The 18,833-nt window shown below is 37.3% G+C and overlaps 2 protein-coding genes across 2 annotated transcripts; both read left to right on the top strand.

Annotated features, from left to right (window-relative positions):
• Positions 1 to 688: 688 nt before the first annotated feature.
• Positions 689 to 6,558, top strand: si:dkey-22n8.3 (ATP synthase-coupling factor 6, mitochondrial). The gene is made up of 6 exons (XM_056251298.1): positions 689 to 950; positions 1,091 to 1,168; positions 1,890 to 1,989; positions 5,867 to 5,930; positions 6,122 to 6,246; positions 6,333 to 6,558. The coding sequence occupies exons 2-6, from the start codon at positions 1,118 to 1,120 to the stop codon at positions 6,362 to 6,364; spliced, it is 372 nt and encodes a 123-aa protein (XP_056107273.1). The 5' UTR covers positions 689 to 950; positions 1,091 to 1,117; the 3' UTR covers positions 6,365 to 6,558.
• Positions 6,559 to 6,681: 123 nt separating this feature from the next.
• Positions 6,682 to 18,004, top strand: pknox1.2 (pbx/knotted 1 homeobox 1.2). The gene is made up of 11 exons (XM_056251297.1): positions 6,682 to 6,836; positions 8,431 to 8,543; positions 9,828 to 9,976; positions 10,065 to 10,236; positions 11,312 to 11,482; positions 11,561 to 11,675; positions 14,078 to 14,175; positions 14,358 to 14,486; positions 15,862 to 15,938; positions 16,016 to 16,179; positions 16,833 to 18,004. Exons 2-11 carry the CDS (start codon positions 8,493 to 8,495, stop codon positions 17,033 to 17,035), a joined length of 1,329 nt encoding a protein of 442 aa, XP_056107272.1. The 5' UTR covers positions 6,682 to 6,836; positions 8,431 to 8,492; the 3' UTR covers positions 17,036 to 18,004.
• The last annotated feature ends 829 nt before the right edge of the window (positions 18,005 to 18,833 follow it).

The following is an 18,833-nucleotide window of genomic DNA, read 5'->3' as shown; positions in this document are numbered from 1 at the left end:
GTGTATGTGCGTATATGTGAGAAAGAGTGACTTATAGTGCTTTGAATGCTTTCTGCTGGGTCACTTTCCCAAACCACATCCAGAAGTGTGTTTTAGACAATGCAAGGGGTCATGGTCAGACATCTTTCCTTTTATCCGCTGTCATCTCTTCTCTTGTTCTCCTGACCTTCCCTCATCTCTTATCACGCACACTGTACATTTTAGACCAGAAGATTTGCCCCCAGCTTCATTATTTTTTAATGAAGTCCCATTGATTGAACAGTAATATATGTGTCTATGTTTAAAACTTTGAATGGAGTATAATATATTACAAATTGAGAAGTAAATATGTTGATAACAGCGTATTGTTATCAATGTAGAAGCAGTGTGTTGTCTTTATGTTGCAAATAAAACTCAATTGGACCAAGGTATCGTCGTCCAAATTATTGTCATGTAGTGGTACACGTAGTTTTTTTCGTTGAATACAGTGTTTACTACACTATCAAAAACAGCATGCATGTTTAGTAAAAAATAATACAATGGATTTCTTTGAAAATTTCAAGTCAGCTCCCATATATCAAAGTATTTTACTTTTTGGTAAGGTCTATTTTGTCTTACTGTTTTTTACATCATGAGAAGAAGAGAGAAAAGAAAATACTTCACAGTGGCACGCGACTTACGTACTGGCACGCGCACCATGTGAGGGCGTGTCAGTCTGATTACGCAACTTCTTTTGGCTTCACAGAACAATTTGAACAACTACTTGATTAAGTTTATGTATACTTTTTGTTTCTTTATGGAACACTAATCCTGCTTGTATCGTCTGTACTGCCGTTGTTAAATGAGAGCCTTAATTCAATTGTAATCCCGTTGAACGGCGTGTCCTGATTTCCGATTGACACGTAAACAAGAGGTGTCTATGAAAACACTGTCGAAGAGTCGAAAGAGAGCAACACCAAAGCGCTGAAAGGGTAAAAACACTGGGTTAACACAAGGGCAATTTTTCGTACTGCTTTATACTCTTGGTTAGAGAAAACTCGAGTATTTTGCTTTGCAAATTGCACGTTCACTGTCTTCATCCTGTAACTGTTTATTCTCTCCGCCATAAAAGGAGCCATCAAGTGTTGACTTCTGAGGGATGTTCGCAATAATGTCCTTCCAGAGAGTTCGGCGTTTTAGGGTTTTGAAGGTACATGTTCATTACTGTCACTAAAGTTGAACGCTATCAAAATTGTGAACAGGCGCTTACCAAAACTATATGGCATTGCATTGGCAAAGGTGGCACAGAAGCGCTTCTGAAGTGGCAATTAGGTGTCTTTACAGAGTCTGTTTAATGCTGCTCAGAGGTGGCATAAATGCATTTACACAATTAACTGCATATAGGTGGGTCAGAGCAGGCATAATTTAATCTGGCTTTTATGCTGCATTGCGTCTTAACACAGAATTTTGAGCAGGCACAGAGCAGCCTTAACTCAGCTGTGTAAAGATGCCTACCTTGTGCCCAGTAATTGTTTTCAAATCAGTAAAGAAGCAAAGTATTAAATATTTCCCATAAACTGTTGCACTGCTATGTCATCCATTGCAAATAATAATAATAATATTTTAATTATTAACAAAAATGTAATAAAACCCATACAATTGTGACACCTATCATTTTGATTGGCAGCATGGCAAATAGTTCAGTATTCAGAAATAAGTTATCTTTTGGTTTTATAAGTATAAATGTAACCAAAAAAATCTCAAATTTGTGGAAAGCGCTAAAACCTCTCATACAAGAATTTGTACAGCTTTGTTCAAATCTCTACAAATATCTTATAATATATGTTCAAATATCAGCTAATGTAAAGATTGCAGTAGTATTGCAGAAATCTATGCTGCAAATTATATGACTTTGTGTGTCTTTAATTCAGTTCCTTTGGTTGGACGATTCTGGTTGGAAAGTTCCTCTATTGACGCCGCTCTGCACCAAAGCAAATAATGTCAAGAAGCCTGTCAGATATACAAGTATAAGTAAGTTATCATGAGTTTTATTGCACTTGTTTGACTTTAAGATTTTTTTCAGGAATATTGATAAACTTAAAAAAAATAAAAAGTACTTTATTGAATCCATGAAGAACATTTTAAATCCATGGATCCTTTTCATTGCACAAAAGTATCTTTATACTGGAAAAGGGTTATTCAGATTATTAAAATGTTTCGCACTAAGAAAAATGTGGTTGTTTTAAGAACTTTTCACTGAAAGGTTCTTTGGAGAACCTAAAACTTTATTTTAAAAATCAGCATGACATGAATAGAGATGTCACCGCAAGTGTAAGGCGAGGTTATTTTGATGAAAGAAAACAAGGGCACATAATAAATAAAATTGCACAGATAAATCATTAATAATTAATACTGCAATATGCCATTAAATAATTTGTCAATTTTGATTTCATTGTGACTTTAAGATTTAAGATTTTGTTGAAAACATCAGGGCCCGTATTCATAAAGTTTCTAAGAATCCTCTCAGAAAACTCTTAATTTAGCTTTAAAACTTTTATGTAGGAGTCTTAGCTTAAGAGCAATTCGGGACTGAACTGAGAGCGACTCTGAGTAAGGAAAAGACAAAAAGCTTTCATCTTAGTGAGGAGGCGGGGTTGACCCCGTTGCTATGTATGACACAATCTTTTGAAGACTGTGATTGGTTGGTTGTCCAAGAAGGAAAAATAAGAGTGATTTTAAGTATAGGGTCTATTCTAAACCTTCACTTTGAAATTACATGCATAATTTTTCCTATTTGACCGTTCTCACACACACATTATATATGTGTATATAAATCCTTTTATTTTATTTACCATGCTGTTAATTTCCTATAAGGTATTTGATTGGCTTAGAATGATAAAAATTGTTCCACTCTTTCCAATTACACTGATTGCTGGCATGTCTATTTGAGTGGTGGTTTGAATGTTGGTTTTAATGTAACAAACATGGAATCAAAACCAAGAAGGCAGAGAAAGCCCGACTGGACAGAGGAACAGTGTTTACTCTTAGCCCAGTTAGTGGATGAACACAAGGCCATACTTAAAGGAAAATTCGGGCCGGGTGTCAATCTATAGCGTCTTATTAACTCACTGTCATCCATTGTCTGCAACACATTTCTTCTCCCTCTTCGTCTTTCTGCCATTTTCTCCTCTGGTAAAGAAACTCTTAAGCCTCTTAAAAGTCCTCGTCCGTACTCCTAACAATTTTGACCTTAAGACCTCTTTTAAGGGTTAAGATACTTTCTGAATTACTTTTTTCTTTACTAGGATTTTTTCTTTAATTTTAAGAGTAAACGCCCACATTTCTAAGAATTTTCTTAGAATTTTGTCACTAGGAGCTACTCTTTGCATTAAGATTCTTTATGAATACGGGCCCAGCATCTTTGTTGATCCTGGAACAACAATTCCAATCAACCAAACTTACAGCCAGGGTTAGGTGTTTCTACATCAGCGTTATTCCCCTATATTTCCCTCTGATTTCAGGGACCAGTTATGGATAGGGTTAGGGGTAGGGATAAGGTTAAGACAAAATTTTCGGACAGGAATGTTGTTCACGAACATGTCTTACTTGGCAAAATCACACAGTTGCTTTGTGCACAGAATTCAGGGGATCGTTATATGAGTGTTTTTTTTTTTCTTGCTTCTGTTATATACATTAATACAATGTTATCTTTACCCTAGAGAAAGCGAAACCAAAAACTATAATCGATATTGCCAGATTACTGCAGCAAAAGACCAAGGAGACCAAAGAGAGGAAACAATCAGTGATCTCTGCTGCTACAAGTACAACCAAACCGGCTACACCAAATCAATTGAATGACGAGAGTGATACCAAAGCAACCATTGTTTCCAATGCTAAAGTTCAAACTTCTACCAGCACCCTCCCAGCTAAAGTTAATGTGGAAGGTTCTTCAGAATCTGCTACTCCTGTGGACACTAAACCTGTTCTGTACATTGTAGATGTAGAAGCAGTAACAGGTTCTTCTCTGAATATGGCCTCCAAACTGCCTGTAGCAGCAGGCAGAACTTATTTCTGTGAATCTGCACCTGCCACTGCCTTATTAGATTCTGCTGTGGATTTTGCATATTCAAAATGTGTTGACCAAATGGCCTTGGGAGGTCTGCATAATAAGTCACACAATGAAATTTCAAATGCAAAAGATCCAGCGCCCAAAGCTGTTGATTCAGGTGTGGAGTCGCCCGCTAGTAATGCTCCACACGAGCCTTCAACTCAAGAAGATACGACTACAAATATCAGTCGAGTTTCTGAGCTGTCTTCGACAAACACCAACGGAGTCATTCCATCTTCTGAGGATGCTGCGTCTCCCTCTAAAAAACTCACACCAGAAGTAGTTGTTGTTAGTGATGAAATAGTTCATATGCCTGAAGTTATGGTGACCTCCAAAGCAATGGCAAATCCTGAAGTTTCATCTGTGCATGAGGATGGTCATCTTCTACAAGAGTCATTTTCCGAGTCAGAAGTTGTTACAGTGACCAATGCATCAACATTTGTAAACATTACTCAAGCACAGTACTCTTCACAACCTCAATTTATAGCTTCCAATTGGTCTTCAAATGTCAATGCAGACAAAACACCTCCTAGCCGAGAGATCATCAATCAGGCAGTTGGCTCATGTCCAGCTGCCGCAGCTGAGTACATAATGGATATTTCCAGAGCTGACGCTGTGGCAGTTGCCTGTGGTGAAGGTCCAGCCCTTCGAGAAGTTTGTCATGAAGAGGCCATTCCAGTCGCAGAACTCATCATCCCAGAAGTCTCTTTATTTAAATCCACGGAGGATCTTCCTGTTTTTGAGACCATATCTGCCTCTCTATGCAAGAAGACAGAAAAGTCTGGTGATGCTCAAAGCTCCGTCAATCTGAAGGACCCAATTCTAGCACAAACTGACGTGTTAGAGGAAGAGGTGCCTGAGGGTATGTCATCCTTCCTGCATTCAGTGCCATGTTTTCCACAAAAAAGGGAATATTTTGATGTTTTTTATGCAACCTCACCATTTTTGGTGGACAGTTATTTGTGGAAAAGCACTCAAAATTTGTTATATCTGTCATATCATAAAGTTAAGATTCTCAAGCTCTGTAGACAGATGACATTTTTTTATAAATGCATAATTTTATGCAATTCATTGTTGAAATACATTTACTCGCAACACTTTGCCTTTAGGATTTTATAGTGCAACACAGACTCATTAAGCTTAAAATCTTTTATTTTTGTATTTAATGTGTGCTTGATGCATATCGTGCATTTGTTATTATCATTTACTGAAATCCATTTATTTTGGTATTTTGCTGGAAACACACAAGTTTGTGCAGTTTTTGTAATCAGGATTGTTCTTAATTGTCTAGTTCTAACATCTGGGATGCTAGCTTTAGAAGATTTTTTCCCTAAAATAGATAAAAAGACCTGCAGAGACATAAGCAGAGGACTTTAATCTCTGATTACTAACTTTATGTGTATAAAGCTTTCCATAAACATTTTCCCATAACACAAATATTTCCTTACATTGATGTATGACTTTTCTCTGTGGTAAAGTCACAAAGTTGTGGAGGCTTTGTTTTCCTTTGAGCTACTCTGATCTTTACCACAAGAGGGACTGATCTCTGTCTCTAAACATCATTTATTATGCATCTTTTTTATTTTTGCTTGTTTGTGTTTCATAATGCAAATGCTTTTATTGTGACAAAAATTTATTAGTAGGTATGAATATTTTTATTTAAACATAAAATGCAGTAATTTGAATTGTATCATCAAAGACCGAAAGCACATGTAGTTAAAGCATTCTGGCTAAAATTGGTATTTTAGAATTATTATGTTCATGAGAAACAAATAACAGTGATTTCTCTCTCATCTGTAGCACAGCTTGATCCAGTAAAGAGACTCTTTCTCGACAAGATACGGGTATACTCCACAAAGAGGCAGTATGAAAAACATCCCATAAATCAAATAACATGAAAACAATCCGTTCATTCCATAGGCTATATATATATATATATATATATATATATATATATATATATATATATATATATATATATATATCAAACCTCTCACATGTTTATTTTGAATAACTCATTTTCCACATTTAACCTGGTTTGTGTTGTCCATACAGAGCCTCTGGTGGCCTTGTAGATGCTGGACCAGAATATGAGAACGTTTTCAATGAAGAACTAACCAAACTCCAGAGACTCTATGGGGGTGGAGACTTAAGCAAGTTCCCAGAATTTAAGTTCTCTGGTGGGTATATTTTCGCCTTTGTGTATTTAGAATGAATATTAAAGATCAGATGATCCCAGAAACTGTTTTTTTAATCTTTTTTTCAGAGCCTGTACTGGATGAAAGCAACTCCAAATGAAAAGCACAGCATGGCATTGCCATAGAAATATATCACTCACTGGTGATGTATTTTAAAAGGCACTAGTATGTGAATGAATGACATCATAAATAGGCTGCTATTTATGATGTCAGCAACTATTTGCTGTTACAGAACTGTACAGGTTAAAACGAAAAACAAGAGAAACGCAAAATAAATAAAGTTGTTTGATCCGTGACATTTTCAGACTGTGCTTCATTTAAAATAAAATGTCATTTAAAATGACCACGCACCGAGCAAAATCTATATTTTCGAATATAGCCTGCATGTTACATTGTCCCCACAGAAGTCTCCAGGGGGCGAGCACTTTTCCCTAAACCGTTAGTGTCTCCTCCCACCTCATTAATATTCATGAGCAAAGTTGCCTGCGTGCCGTTACGCTGTGACGACATGGAAGAACTGCGGGTCCCGATTGCTGCAGCCGCTTGTCATTGTGACGAAGATTGGCACTAAGGTAAGCTGTCACTCAAAATCTTCTTTTCCGACTCCCTATCAATCAGGCGATCTGGGCCGCACACTAAAAATGCACTCGGCACATAAGATCGAGCTTCCGCGGGAGGCGCGCGGTCAGGATGGTTTGAGCCTGAAATCAGATGTTTGGACGGCGGTTTCGGGGGAGAATGTCTGGCTCGAGACACAGTCAAGGCCCAGCTCTTTTTTTATGATCTTTAGTAGAAGTGCGAATGGCGGCTGCACTGGTGGGGAGGGATAGCCCGATGTCCCTAGATTGATTGATAGGCGATTATGGGCAGGCTTTTTATTATATTTAAAGAGACAGCGACGATAATTTTATAAGTCAGCGAAAACTCAAGAAGGCTGATGTTTTTCGTTATGACGTAGGTTACGTACTATAATTGTAAATTGATTGCGCCAGCGGTTCTTATGGATGAATAAAGCGCATCGAATAAAACACTAGATATGATCATATAGGCAATGGGTTTGAACCTGAACAGAAGCTCAGTACAAACATGGCGCCTACAGTAATAGAGAGAATGAGATAGTCATCTGTGGCTGAAGAAAAAGACGAAGATATATAAGACCACATTACGAGAAATGAATAACCCCCGAACGATACAAGAGTATCGATGGTGTTTTAAAATGTAGATATTCTCAGTTCAGTTCAAAGTGAATCACTCATTGAAGTCGTATTGCAGTGCAGATACATTTAACGATGTTACTATTTATATCTCGAATTTGTATTCGTCTGTTCGCTCCAGATGACCATTGCAGATGTTTATCCAATTCAGCATACGTTTGTTTTGAAGGACATGAATGTTATTCTGTAAATAAAACAATGCTTTGTTTTGGCACTTATATGCAGCGCATAAACTTTTTATTGCAATAAAACTCGGTTTAACGGTATATATATATATATATACATATTAGTGATGTCAAATCGATTAATCGTACCTAACATAAAAGTTTGTGTTTATATAATAATATGTTTGTGTACAGTAAATACAGTACATATATATATATATATAATGTGTGTATATGTATATAGAAATATATGTGTGTGTGTGTGTATATATATATATATATATATGCCTATACATATATAAACACAGAGTTAGATACGATTAATCACAATTAATCAATTTGACAGCACTAATATAAATGTGTGTGTATATATATATATGCACACACATACAATGTGCAACATTTGTTGAAATTAAGACAATTATTTTAAAACGCTTTTTACCATAATCATTTAAACATTTGAGAACAAAATAATAATTGTTCAGTTAGTTAAGGCTGATAGTAAAACTTTTGTAATTTGTCTAAGTGTGCACATTGGTAGGCCGTTTATAACGGCCTTTAATAATGATAATGTAACTTTAAATATTGATTACTTGGCCTGGCCAATATGTATATGGCCCTAATGCAATAAATGAAATGCAAAGGTTTTATAAAATTATGTGTTATTCACCTATACATAAGATCATATTCGATGCTTATAGCATATTACTCATTTTCCACTAAAGAGTAGCAGGTTTTAATGCTGTTTGGTAGTTCTTCCACATAAATGTTTCTCTTTGTTGTGGCAGTTTAGTGGTGCTGCAGATCAGCTTTATAGAATGCCCAAGCATTGTCCACGGCAACAGTAACTATGATGACATCCCCATCGGTGTCCATGGAGGATTACCAAGAGGCTGAACAGGTTTGTGTTGCCAAAGAGCAAGAGTAGCTCCTTAAACAGCCAATGAAACTGTTTTTGTTTTATGTGAATGTGTTTAATTGACCTTTTAAAGGAATAGTTCACCCAAAAATGAAAATTATCCCATAATTGACTGACCCTGAAGCCATCCTAGGTGTATATGACTTTCTTCTTTCAGCCGAACACAATAAGAGTTATATTTAATAATATCCTGGCTTTTACCAGCTTTGTATGGGATAATTTTCATATTTGGGTGAACTATTCCTTTAAAAAAAGTGATAACCTTCATTATATTGCAATAAAAAAATCAATAAACGTTTTGTAAACATGCAAGTCTAACATCTCACACTCTGAGATTGATGTCTTGTGAATTCTGGGAAGTCTGACCTCTGCGGTATCGGATGGAGAGATAGAGAGACTCGAGACTAACCCGAGATTTTCCAGCAGTCGTGAAATATTTTTAACATCTCCCCCTTTTCAATCAACACTATTGTTGCTCTCCATCACATGCACTCAATCATGTGGGCCTGTCCAACTACGATGTACAAAGAAAAAAAACTGTACAAATGAGAAAAGAAACCAACACTGTGTATAATTTATTATATATTATAATTTTAATATATGAATGGATTATTGCATTATAATTATCCAAGATATCTGGATCAGTGTTATTTTAGTATCATTGAGATTCTATTATATTTTTTATTAATATTTTCCAAAATAATATTTTTCATTTTAGTTTTAGTGATTTAGTTGTTTTTGTAATTTTAAATAGTTTATATATATCAAGTTGTTTTAGTACATCAAGTTAAACTAAATAAATTTGAGAAATGTTGCCTTGACAAATAGTTCAATGTTTATGCTTTTAGTTACCTACAACAACCCTGATCTGGATATCTTGCATGTTAAGTCAAACAGTCACTCAAGGTAGTTTTCTATTTCCTCTCTTTTTCTGCTAAACAGCCTGAAACTAATGTGGAAAACCATTCTGTTAAATCTGTGAAACCTTTCTAAATCTGACAGACAAAGATAGAGTGGTCTGAGATTCGAGAGAGAAGCGCCTTTGTTAAAAACGATTTTTTCTTACGTGATTTGAAACCCCATGTCGACCCTCAGGGTCTCGTCGGCTCTGGGGTCTGCTCTGTGACAGAGAGACTGTGTTTCTCAGAGAAGCCTGAGCCCACACACGGACGTTACCGCCCGCAGACATGCCAGCTGACATTGCTAACTTCCACATACCTCACACATTCATTCCCTATCCAACCCCCCCTCCTCTGTCCCATGCAGATGCAAGTGGGAGAACAGGCGGCGGGACAAGTGGAGGTGACGTTGGAGGAGGAAGAAGAGGAGGACGAGGAGAGAGAGGAAGAGGAGAGCAGCTCAGCACCGTCTGAGCCACAGTCTCCTATGGAGGTCTACAAGACGGCCATTTACAGGTAACTTCCCGTTTTTCTTGTGGCATGTTTTTTAGAATTGCTCTTGGATATGTATTTGTGTTTAAAAGATGTGTTTGTTGACTGTCAGACACCCCTTGTTCCCCCTGTTGGCACTGCTCTTTGAGAAATGCGAGCAATCCACTCAGAGCTCGGAGTGCGTGACCTCGGCCAGCTTCGATGTGGATATCGAGAACTTTGTGCGAAACCAGGAGAAAGAAGGCAAGGCGTTCTTCAGCGAGGACCCCGATTTGGACAATCTGGTAAGAAGCACCTTGCCATTAAACTGTAGTTCTGATCAATTATTTAAGCAGGTTTTTTAAATATTTACACTACCGTTCAAAAGTTCGGGGTCAGGAAGATGGTTTTGAAAGAAGTCTCTGACGCTCACCAAGGCTGCATTTTATTTAATCACAAATACGAGTAAAATCAGTAATATTGTGTATCAGTGTTATTTCAATATAAGATAACTGTTTATTTATTTATATATATTATACAATCTAATTCAGTCCTGTGATGTCAGAGCTAAATTTTTAGCATCATTAATCCAGGCTTTAGTGTCACATGATCCTTCAGAAATCATTCTAATATGCTGATTTGTTGCTCAAGAAACATTTCTGATTATTATCAGTTGAAAACAGTTGTGCTGCTTAATATTTCTGTGGAAACCTTTATACTCTATAATCCCCCAGGATTATTTGATGAATGGAAAATTCAAAAGGACAGCATTTATATGAAATTTACTGTCACTTTTGATCAATTTAATGCATCCTTGCTGAATAAAAGTATTAATTTCTTTAATGAAACATACTGACCCATAACTTTTGAATGGTAGTGTATATTTAGGGATGCATGGTATATCAGTTATTGGGCAATATTAATCATTTTGTTTATTTATCGATATCAGTCGGTATTGGATATTTAAGCATGCATGTTTATTTCCACTATTTCTATTATTGATTGCTTTTGCCGTCAACTAACACTCACTTTAAGTTAATATTTCAAAACATTGTGAATTTAATAACACTTAAATCTCAAAATGAATGTCCATTTTTCATTCTGTACATTATAATGATGTGAAGTCTAAATTCACTTGTAGCATTTAAAAAGGACAGGCTTTAGTTTTTAGTGCTTTTTTATTTTGACAAAATGGTATAAAATTTTCATTTCTACCATAACATTAAAATAATTACTGGCTTAATGAAAACATTATTATGAATATTTGTGCTTAGTGAATCATTTTCACACACTCATTAGAGTCATGACTGGTGAGGAAATGAAAATGGAGTCATTATCTAAACGCTTGTTAAATGTACTGTACGTTTTCACTGGGTTCAGATGGTGAAGGCCATCCAGGTGTTACGGATTCACCTGTTGGAGCTGGAGAAGGTAAATGACCTGTGTAAAGATTTCTGCAGCCGCTACATCGCCTGCCTCAAGACCAAGATGAACAGTGAGACTCTGCTCAGCGGAGAGCCAGGAAGTCCCTACTCGCCAACACAGACACAGGTACATTCAGGGACACTGTAGAAATCTGTCTCCATCTTCGCTCAGAAAATAACCGTTGTGTACATGTTCTCCTCGCAGCCGCTGAGCTCGTTCACTGGAGCCATGAGTTCACAAGGTATTGTAGTACCAGCGTCGGCTTTACAACAGGGCAACGTTACTGTCACAACTGTAAACCCCACACAGGTGGTAACAGGTTTGTTGATTGCTTTACTCTTCCGTGTTTCTTTCTTAGTCTGATTTCTTCCTAGGTCTCACATTTGCCATGCCAACATTTTTACGCACTGAATATCCCATTACATTATGGAAGTAAAACAGGTTGCAAACAGCATTTATGTTCACTTCAATGGTGAATACAGTACAACTGTAATGAATAAGTTGCCACTCTCTTGTATTGGGGTAGAGGAAGTAATATAGTGTGATGCAAAGCTGAATTTTCAGCAGCCATAGCGGCACTGGTTCCGGAAGTATTTTTTTCCATTCATTTCTCCCATAGGATAAAAAAAAAAAAAAGTCTTCATTAAAGCATTATAAGCCATGAACAAAGCCAGCCAGCTATGAGGTGAATCATAACATTAAATACTTTGAAAACAAAAAAGTATTTGAAAATTGGACAAAAATACAAAGGTACAAGACAGTGTACTCAAAGGCTTTAGTGAGGGAAAGAACTACAATCCCATAACGCATTGCAAACAGCATAATCAAATTTAGATATATAAAACTTTGCATTTAAAAATCTTGATTATATATAAAATATATTTTATTTTGTTTATTGTAATATATATATATATTTACAAGTACTTAAGTATTTGAGAGGCATTCGTCATTCGTAGTGCTTCATGGTAGTGGGCGGAGCTAAAGAGCTTTTTGCTTGTTTCAACTCTGATTAGTGGAATTTTCTGTACAGCATATGGGTAATGTAGCTTTTCACCACAAATTTCACCGTTAAACACGATTATTTTAAAACTAAGTTGAAGTAATGCTGGCTGCAACGGAAGCAAATACCATCGATTAACAACCTTGTAGCCCACAGTAGGTCTGTCTTCAAAGCTTTATAAGATATCATTAAAAAAAAAAAAATCCCTATGGAGAAAATGAATGGGGTTTTTTACTACCGGAACCAGACTGTTGCAATCTATTACTCCAGTCTTTAGTGTCACATGATCCTTCAGAAATCATTCTGATATGCTGATTTGCTGCTCAAGAGACATTTCTTCTTCTTATTAATGTTGAAAACAGTACAACATCGTGATAGCTTTTTTTCAGGATTATTTGATGAATAATTTTTTTTGTAATAAATGGATTTTTTTTTCCTTGCTGAATAAAAGAATTGATTTATTTCAGAAAAAAAAAACTATTTGGGAACTTGATTTTACAGTGCACTATGCACAGTGTAGTGTCTATAGTAATTGCTATAAATTAATTACATGCAACTAACCCTAAACCATGCCCTAATCTAACCCTGTAATAAGTACACGTAGTTAATTATTATCACTCAGTACTTAAATGTATAATTACACTGTAACACGGAAACCTTAAAATAAAGTGTAACCAACTATTTTTACTGAGCCTAAACCTTTGAATGCTTATGTATATTAAACACGGTAACGCTTCCTTTTACAGTACAGTACTTACGTGTACTTACAGTGTACTTACCTAGAAAGTACTGGCTAATATAAGGTAAGTACACTGGTTAGGGGTAGGTTCAGGGTTAGTACCTAGTTATTACCCAGTAATTGTAATTACTATAATAAGTACTAAACACTTTGTATCTTTGTAAATAATTTAATTACTTAAAGGGATACTCCACCGTTTTTCATATTAAACTATGTTATTCCCTTAACTAAGACGAGTTGATACATACCTCTCTCGTCTCAGTGCGTGCACTCAATCGCTCTGTCTTGCGGCGAAACTTTGATAGCACTTAGCTTAGCCCAGTTCATTCATTAGGATCCAAACAGAGAAGCGACCAAACACCTCCACGTTTTCCCTATTTAAATACAGTTACATGAGTATAGTGACACAAAATAAAACGTTGCGCTTTTCTAAGTGTGTAAAGTGGATAACTATATTGTAGAGGACTTTGACTCGGCGCAGTAATATCATCACTCGTGAAAAGTCCTCTCCCCCCGCTCCCTCTCCGGAGTGATGATATTACTGCGCCGAGTCCATAGATATATATGCGCCGAGTCGAAGTGCTCCCAAGCACTTGCTGTGGTATTCCGCCATACATTATAGTTATCCACTTTACACGCTTAGAAAAGCGCAACTTTTTATTTTGTGACACCATTCTTGGTCGAGTTACACTACTCATGTAACTGTATTTAAATAGGGAAAACGTGGAGGTGTTCGGTCGCTTCTCTGTTTGGATCCTAATGAATGAACTGGGCTAAGCTAAGTGCTAACAAAGTTTCGCCGCAAGACAGAGCGATATAGTGCACGCACTGAGACGAGAGAGGTATGTATCAACTCGTCTTAGTTAAAGGGAATAACATAGTTTAATATGAAAAAACGGTGGAGTATCCCTTTAAATGTTTTATTCCATTTCTTTCTTAGTCTGGTATATTGACTCTGTGAGCGTGTGTTTGTTCTGTCCAGGTGGTACAGTATATCAGCCCGTTACAGTTGTTACTCCACAGGGACAGGTGGTCACACAGACTCTGTCACCAGGAACAATACGCATCCAGAACTCACAGGTGAGAGATCGTCACCAAACACACTCATGTCATGCAGTTTATTCCAGTATTAAGAGTTTCTTTGATTGGCTCAAGATGTGCTGATCCAAGTATTTAGCAGCACAGCTTCATAATCTATTACATTATGGATGGCGTTATCACACATGCACACACTCTTGACAGCTGAGTTGGTTTGCCCACAGCTTCAGTTGCAGCTGAACCAGGATCTGAGCTTTTTCAGTCAGGAGGACAGCTCGTCTAAGGCCAAGAGAGGCATCCTGCCCAAACACGCCACCAACGTCATGCGCTCTTGGCTCTTCCAGCACATCGGTGTAAGTCAGATTCTTCTGTCCTTCACAGTTTTAAAGTGTTGGGCCAGTCTAATAGCCTATTCACAGGAATAGTGATCGATCACAGAGGATTTTTCACTATTCACACAGTCATCAAAAAACCCGAGACAATTATTCACAATCTGATCAAGCAGTAAAATCAAGTGCCTGACCCTAAACCTTTGAACGCTAGTGTATATTAAACACTATTAGAGCTAAATGATTAATCGTTAAAAGGCCGCGATCTCGATTAAAACACCCATGCAAGCGTATTCCTAAATGTCTTTTAAACCTTTGACAAGTGTGTTCACAGCGGAACATTCAAATCTGCCTTGTTACTGCCGCCGATCCAGAGAGAGCAGTTGTATCAAAGTATAAAACCGCTTCACAAACAGTCTTTTTAACCACACAGTATAATTATTTCTGTATTATGGTACTGGGATAAAAGTTTATAGTTCAGATATAAACACTGATGCCTATGACAGCGATCAAAATAGAGTAAATCACCATTTGAAAGTAACTTGACACTTTAATAAAGATTGTATCAATTCCATTGTGGCGACAAGTGACTGTTAAAAATATATTTGTCATTGAATAATTCTTTCAAGAGATTCGCTCAAAAACGCAGATTCATCCAGTAATGAAACAAGTGAAGTCTTAATGAGCGAGTCATTGAATCATTCATTCAAACCATTTTAAATAATTAATTCAAATGAATTAAATATTGTTTAAATAGACTGTTTTGTTTAGTTGTTTATTCAGAATTGTGAGAGAATCTATATTCTAAACAAAAGAAAATTGTGATTCTCAATGATTCTCGTGCAGCACTAAACACTATGAAAATGACCTATGCTGCAAAATATGTACGATTTTTTTTAATATAAAAACTTTTGTTCTTTATGAATAATTGAATTATTTTAATGTAATAATTTAATTTGTTAATATAGCTGAAAACTCATTTTAATTGTTGTTCTGTTCACTGAATCTGCTTATATATAATGAAAACTTCACCTTATCAGACCACAGAGCTACTCAAGCTGAGAAAAAAACATTCCTTGAAGTTGATTTTGTTCATAAGAACTGCAGTGAGCTTTTTTTAAATGTATTATAGATGAATTAAGTGAGCCGGTAGGTGTGGATGACTGGCTCGTGAAGCAGACACACACGTACATTCACACTCTCACAAATGTCTGCTGCTCATATGACTGAGCTTCTGGAGACGCTGCCCTGATCACTGAAGAGCCTGGCGGGCAGCTTTTCTGTCCGGCTTCTGTTTAGATGGGCGGCCCACAGAGAGACATTGTTCAGATGAAGTGGAGAAAGAGACACTATCCAATAGAGAGAAGTTGTAAGACCACCTTATTTCTGTCCCTCCCAGCACCCATATCCAACAGAAGATGAGAAGAAACAGATTGCCCTGCAGACCAACCTCACACTGCTGCAGGTTAACAACTGGTGAGTTATCACACTTTATACATACGCAGGGACAGGGTAGTCATCTGGATCTCCTCTGATTGGCTCAATGTCTCCAGGTTTATTAACGCTCGACGACGGATCCTTCAGCCTATGCTGGATGCCAGCTCCTCAGACACACCCAAGAGCAAAAAGAAGACGCCCCAGACACGACCCCTACAACGCTTCTGGCCCAACTCCCTCGCCTCCTCTGTGACCCAGCAACAAGTCACCATGGAAGACGGTACGGCGCTTTAGACATCATAGATTAAAACTGCACAGATTATTAGTTAGTTTGAGGGCGCAGGGGTACATTTTAAGTTGTAACAGGGGTGATTTCCAAGTTCATAAAGAGATTGTAAAATTAATCCATATGAATCAAGCGGTTTAGTCTGAACTTTCTGAAGAGGCTCGATCGCTCTATATGATGAACAGATTGAATTTAGGCTTTTATTCACATATAAACTGATCAACTCACACATCAGTTGTGGTAAACGGAAGCTCAAGCATGTTTGCTTGATGTGTGAGAACCAATGAGGTTCATTCTTGTTACGCAGCACGTTTGAGCTTCAGCAAGAACCAATGAGGTTCATTCTCGTGTTACGCAGCACGTTTGAGCTTCAGCAAGAACCAATGAGGTTCATTCTTGTTACGCAGCACGTTTGAGCTTCAGCAAGAACCAATGAGGTTCATTCTCGTGTTACGCAGCACGTTTGAGCTTCTGGAAGAACCAATGAGGTTCATTATTGTGTTAAACAGCACGTTTGAGCTTCAGCAAGAACCAATGAGGTTCATTCTCGTGTTACACAGCACGTTTGAGCTTCAGCGAGAACAAATGAGTTTTATTTGTATGTGAATATACGGTATATGTTTGAATTATATGGTTGTCATACTCAGGTACCACAGTAACAGTCGGTGTGGGTGAGGACGGACTACAGACGCTCTCATCAGATGGAGCTACGCTGGCCATGCAGCAGGTCATGATGGGAGGTCACAGCGAGGATGATGATGATGAAGACGACGACGAAGAGGACGAGGACAATGATCCTTCTCACTCCGACATGACCAGGCTGGGCCTGGAGACCAGCGACTCGCTGTAGTAGGACTGAACCACACACACGCACACACTCTCACAGTAACGTATATAGTATATAGAGAGAGACGTTTAAGGAGCATTAGAGCACTAAGAGACATTCACACAAACACCTCGGCTGGCGTGTTGAAGGTCACAGTGCACATCCTCAAGCTGTCAAACAGCTTGTTTGGAGTACAGAGAAAAGGGCTTAAAGCCACACACACCGAAACAAACCACACGCACACACACACACACACACACACACAGAGGTAAAAAGCCAAGACAAAAGCACAAGTCTCTCTCACGGCGGAACACACAAATCATTTTCCACACAGTTAGCCGAGTGCACTTTTTTGTATGATACTGTAAACTTAAAGAAAGTGTTCAAAGCACATTTTGAAAGAGCTAAAAAGAAGGAAATAAAAAAATAGTGATGCTGGATGATTCAGTTGTACTTATCCTCATGGTCTCAGATACTATGACAATGAGATTTCGTCTCTTGCATGCCTGTGTTTGCTTTAATCAGGCACCAGGAAAAAGAAGGAACTATTTTTATAGTACACTGTCACAATTGATCGGTGCCAATTTGTTTGTTTTTTTCCCATTTGTTTGTTTTGCTCTGGTTTGCTATGTTTTGTAAGGAGTATTTATGTATGAAAAAGACAAAAAAAAAACACTTTTAACGTGCAGGAGGTTTGTGGGAACTACTTAGTACAAAGTACAAAGAATGGATAATACTGTACGCTGAAGGCATAGACTCTGAAGCCTTACATTTTTACATTTCTAATGCCGCAATGTGAGACGGTCTCTGATGTCACTTCCTGTGCAATCGACATGGATACCGTGTCCAAAAATGATATTTTGCAAGGTCGTGATTATTGTTTGCGACATTCAATGCCTGTAATTGTTGTATGAGAAGGAAATGTTATTTCTTTTTAATGATTATATTAACCGAAGTTGAACCGAGAAGGACGTCAACAAGACTTTGTATTTATGTATATTTTTCAGCAAAGGGTTAAACCCCTTCAGCTCAAACATTTATGACTGATTTCTTTTTTTTATTCCACGTTAACATGGACAGTTCCTCGAGTTTTCACAGGAAAACATGTTTTTCACCATAACAAAGTGGATAAAACAAATGTTTTCAATATTTAAGGATTGATTGCATGTGTTTTCATTTATTATTGTAAAGAAACATACAATATTATTTTTAGAAACATACCGTATGCTCACAAATAGAAATACAAATCTATCAGTGACAGTGTAAACTCCATGAGATTGGTACAGTTGAGCTGTTAGTAAAATCTTGATGGTATATTTCAATACAATAGAAGCTGGTATAAAACTTGGATTACGGACATGTTTGTCCCAGGTTCTTCTTTTTACAGCGGTCACTTAATTGAGCTCATATATCCTGTTTTATAGTCATTTCGCGTATTCAGTATGTGCTTTAGGCTGTCAGTACCCGAGTGGCTTTTTCATTTCCAGCATTAGTCTTATGATGCCATCAGTCAGATGACTAACCCAGAAGGAGAAAGTCAACTCCGTTAGCTTAGCATGAGGAGGTTTAAACGCTGGACTTTGAACATTTTTCTCTTTTCTCTCTCTCACACACACACACACACACACACAGATTTGCCTTTCAGACTCTTCATTTTGTAATAAAGAACACTGTACCTGAAGGACACTGTTGCATGGGATTTGATTTGTTTGTTCATCCTGTAATATGACATCAGAGGTCATGAGCTACATTCATGTCAGGGCCGAGAGAGTATTTTTAGCGTAACCTTCACTGAGTCTGCAGTGTAAACAAATAAATCATT

Source organism: Rhinichthys klamathensis, unplaced genomic scaffold (genome assembly GCF_029890125.1).
Source record: "Rhinichthys klamathensis goyatoka isolate OS25496 unplaced genomic scaffold, OSU_Roscu_1.1 h1tg000081l_1, whole genome shotgun sequence".
In the NCBI taxonomy this organism is placed as follows: domain Eukaryota; kingdom Metazoa; phylum Chordata; class Actinopteri; order Cypriniformes; family Leuciscidae; genus Rhinichthys; species Rhinichthys klamathensis.
Note: the sequence above shows the minus strand (reverse complement) of the source record. Positions and strands in the feature narration are given on the sequence as shown.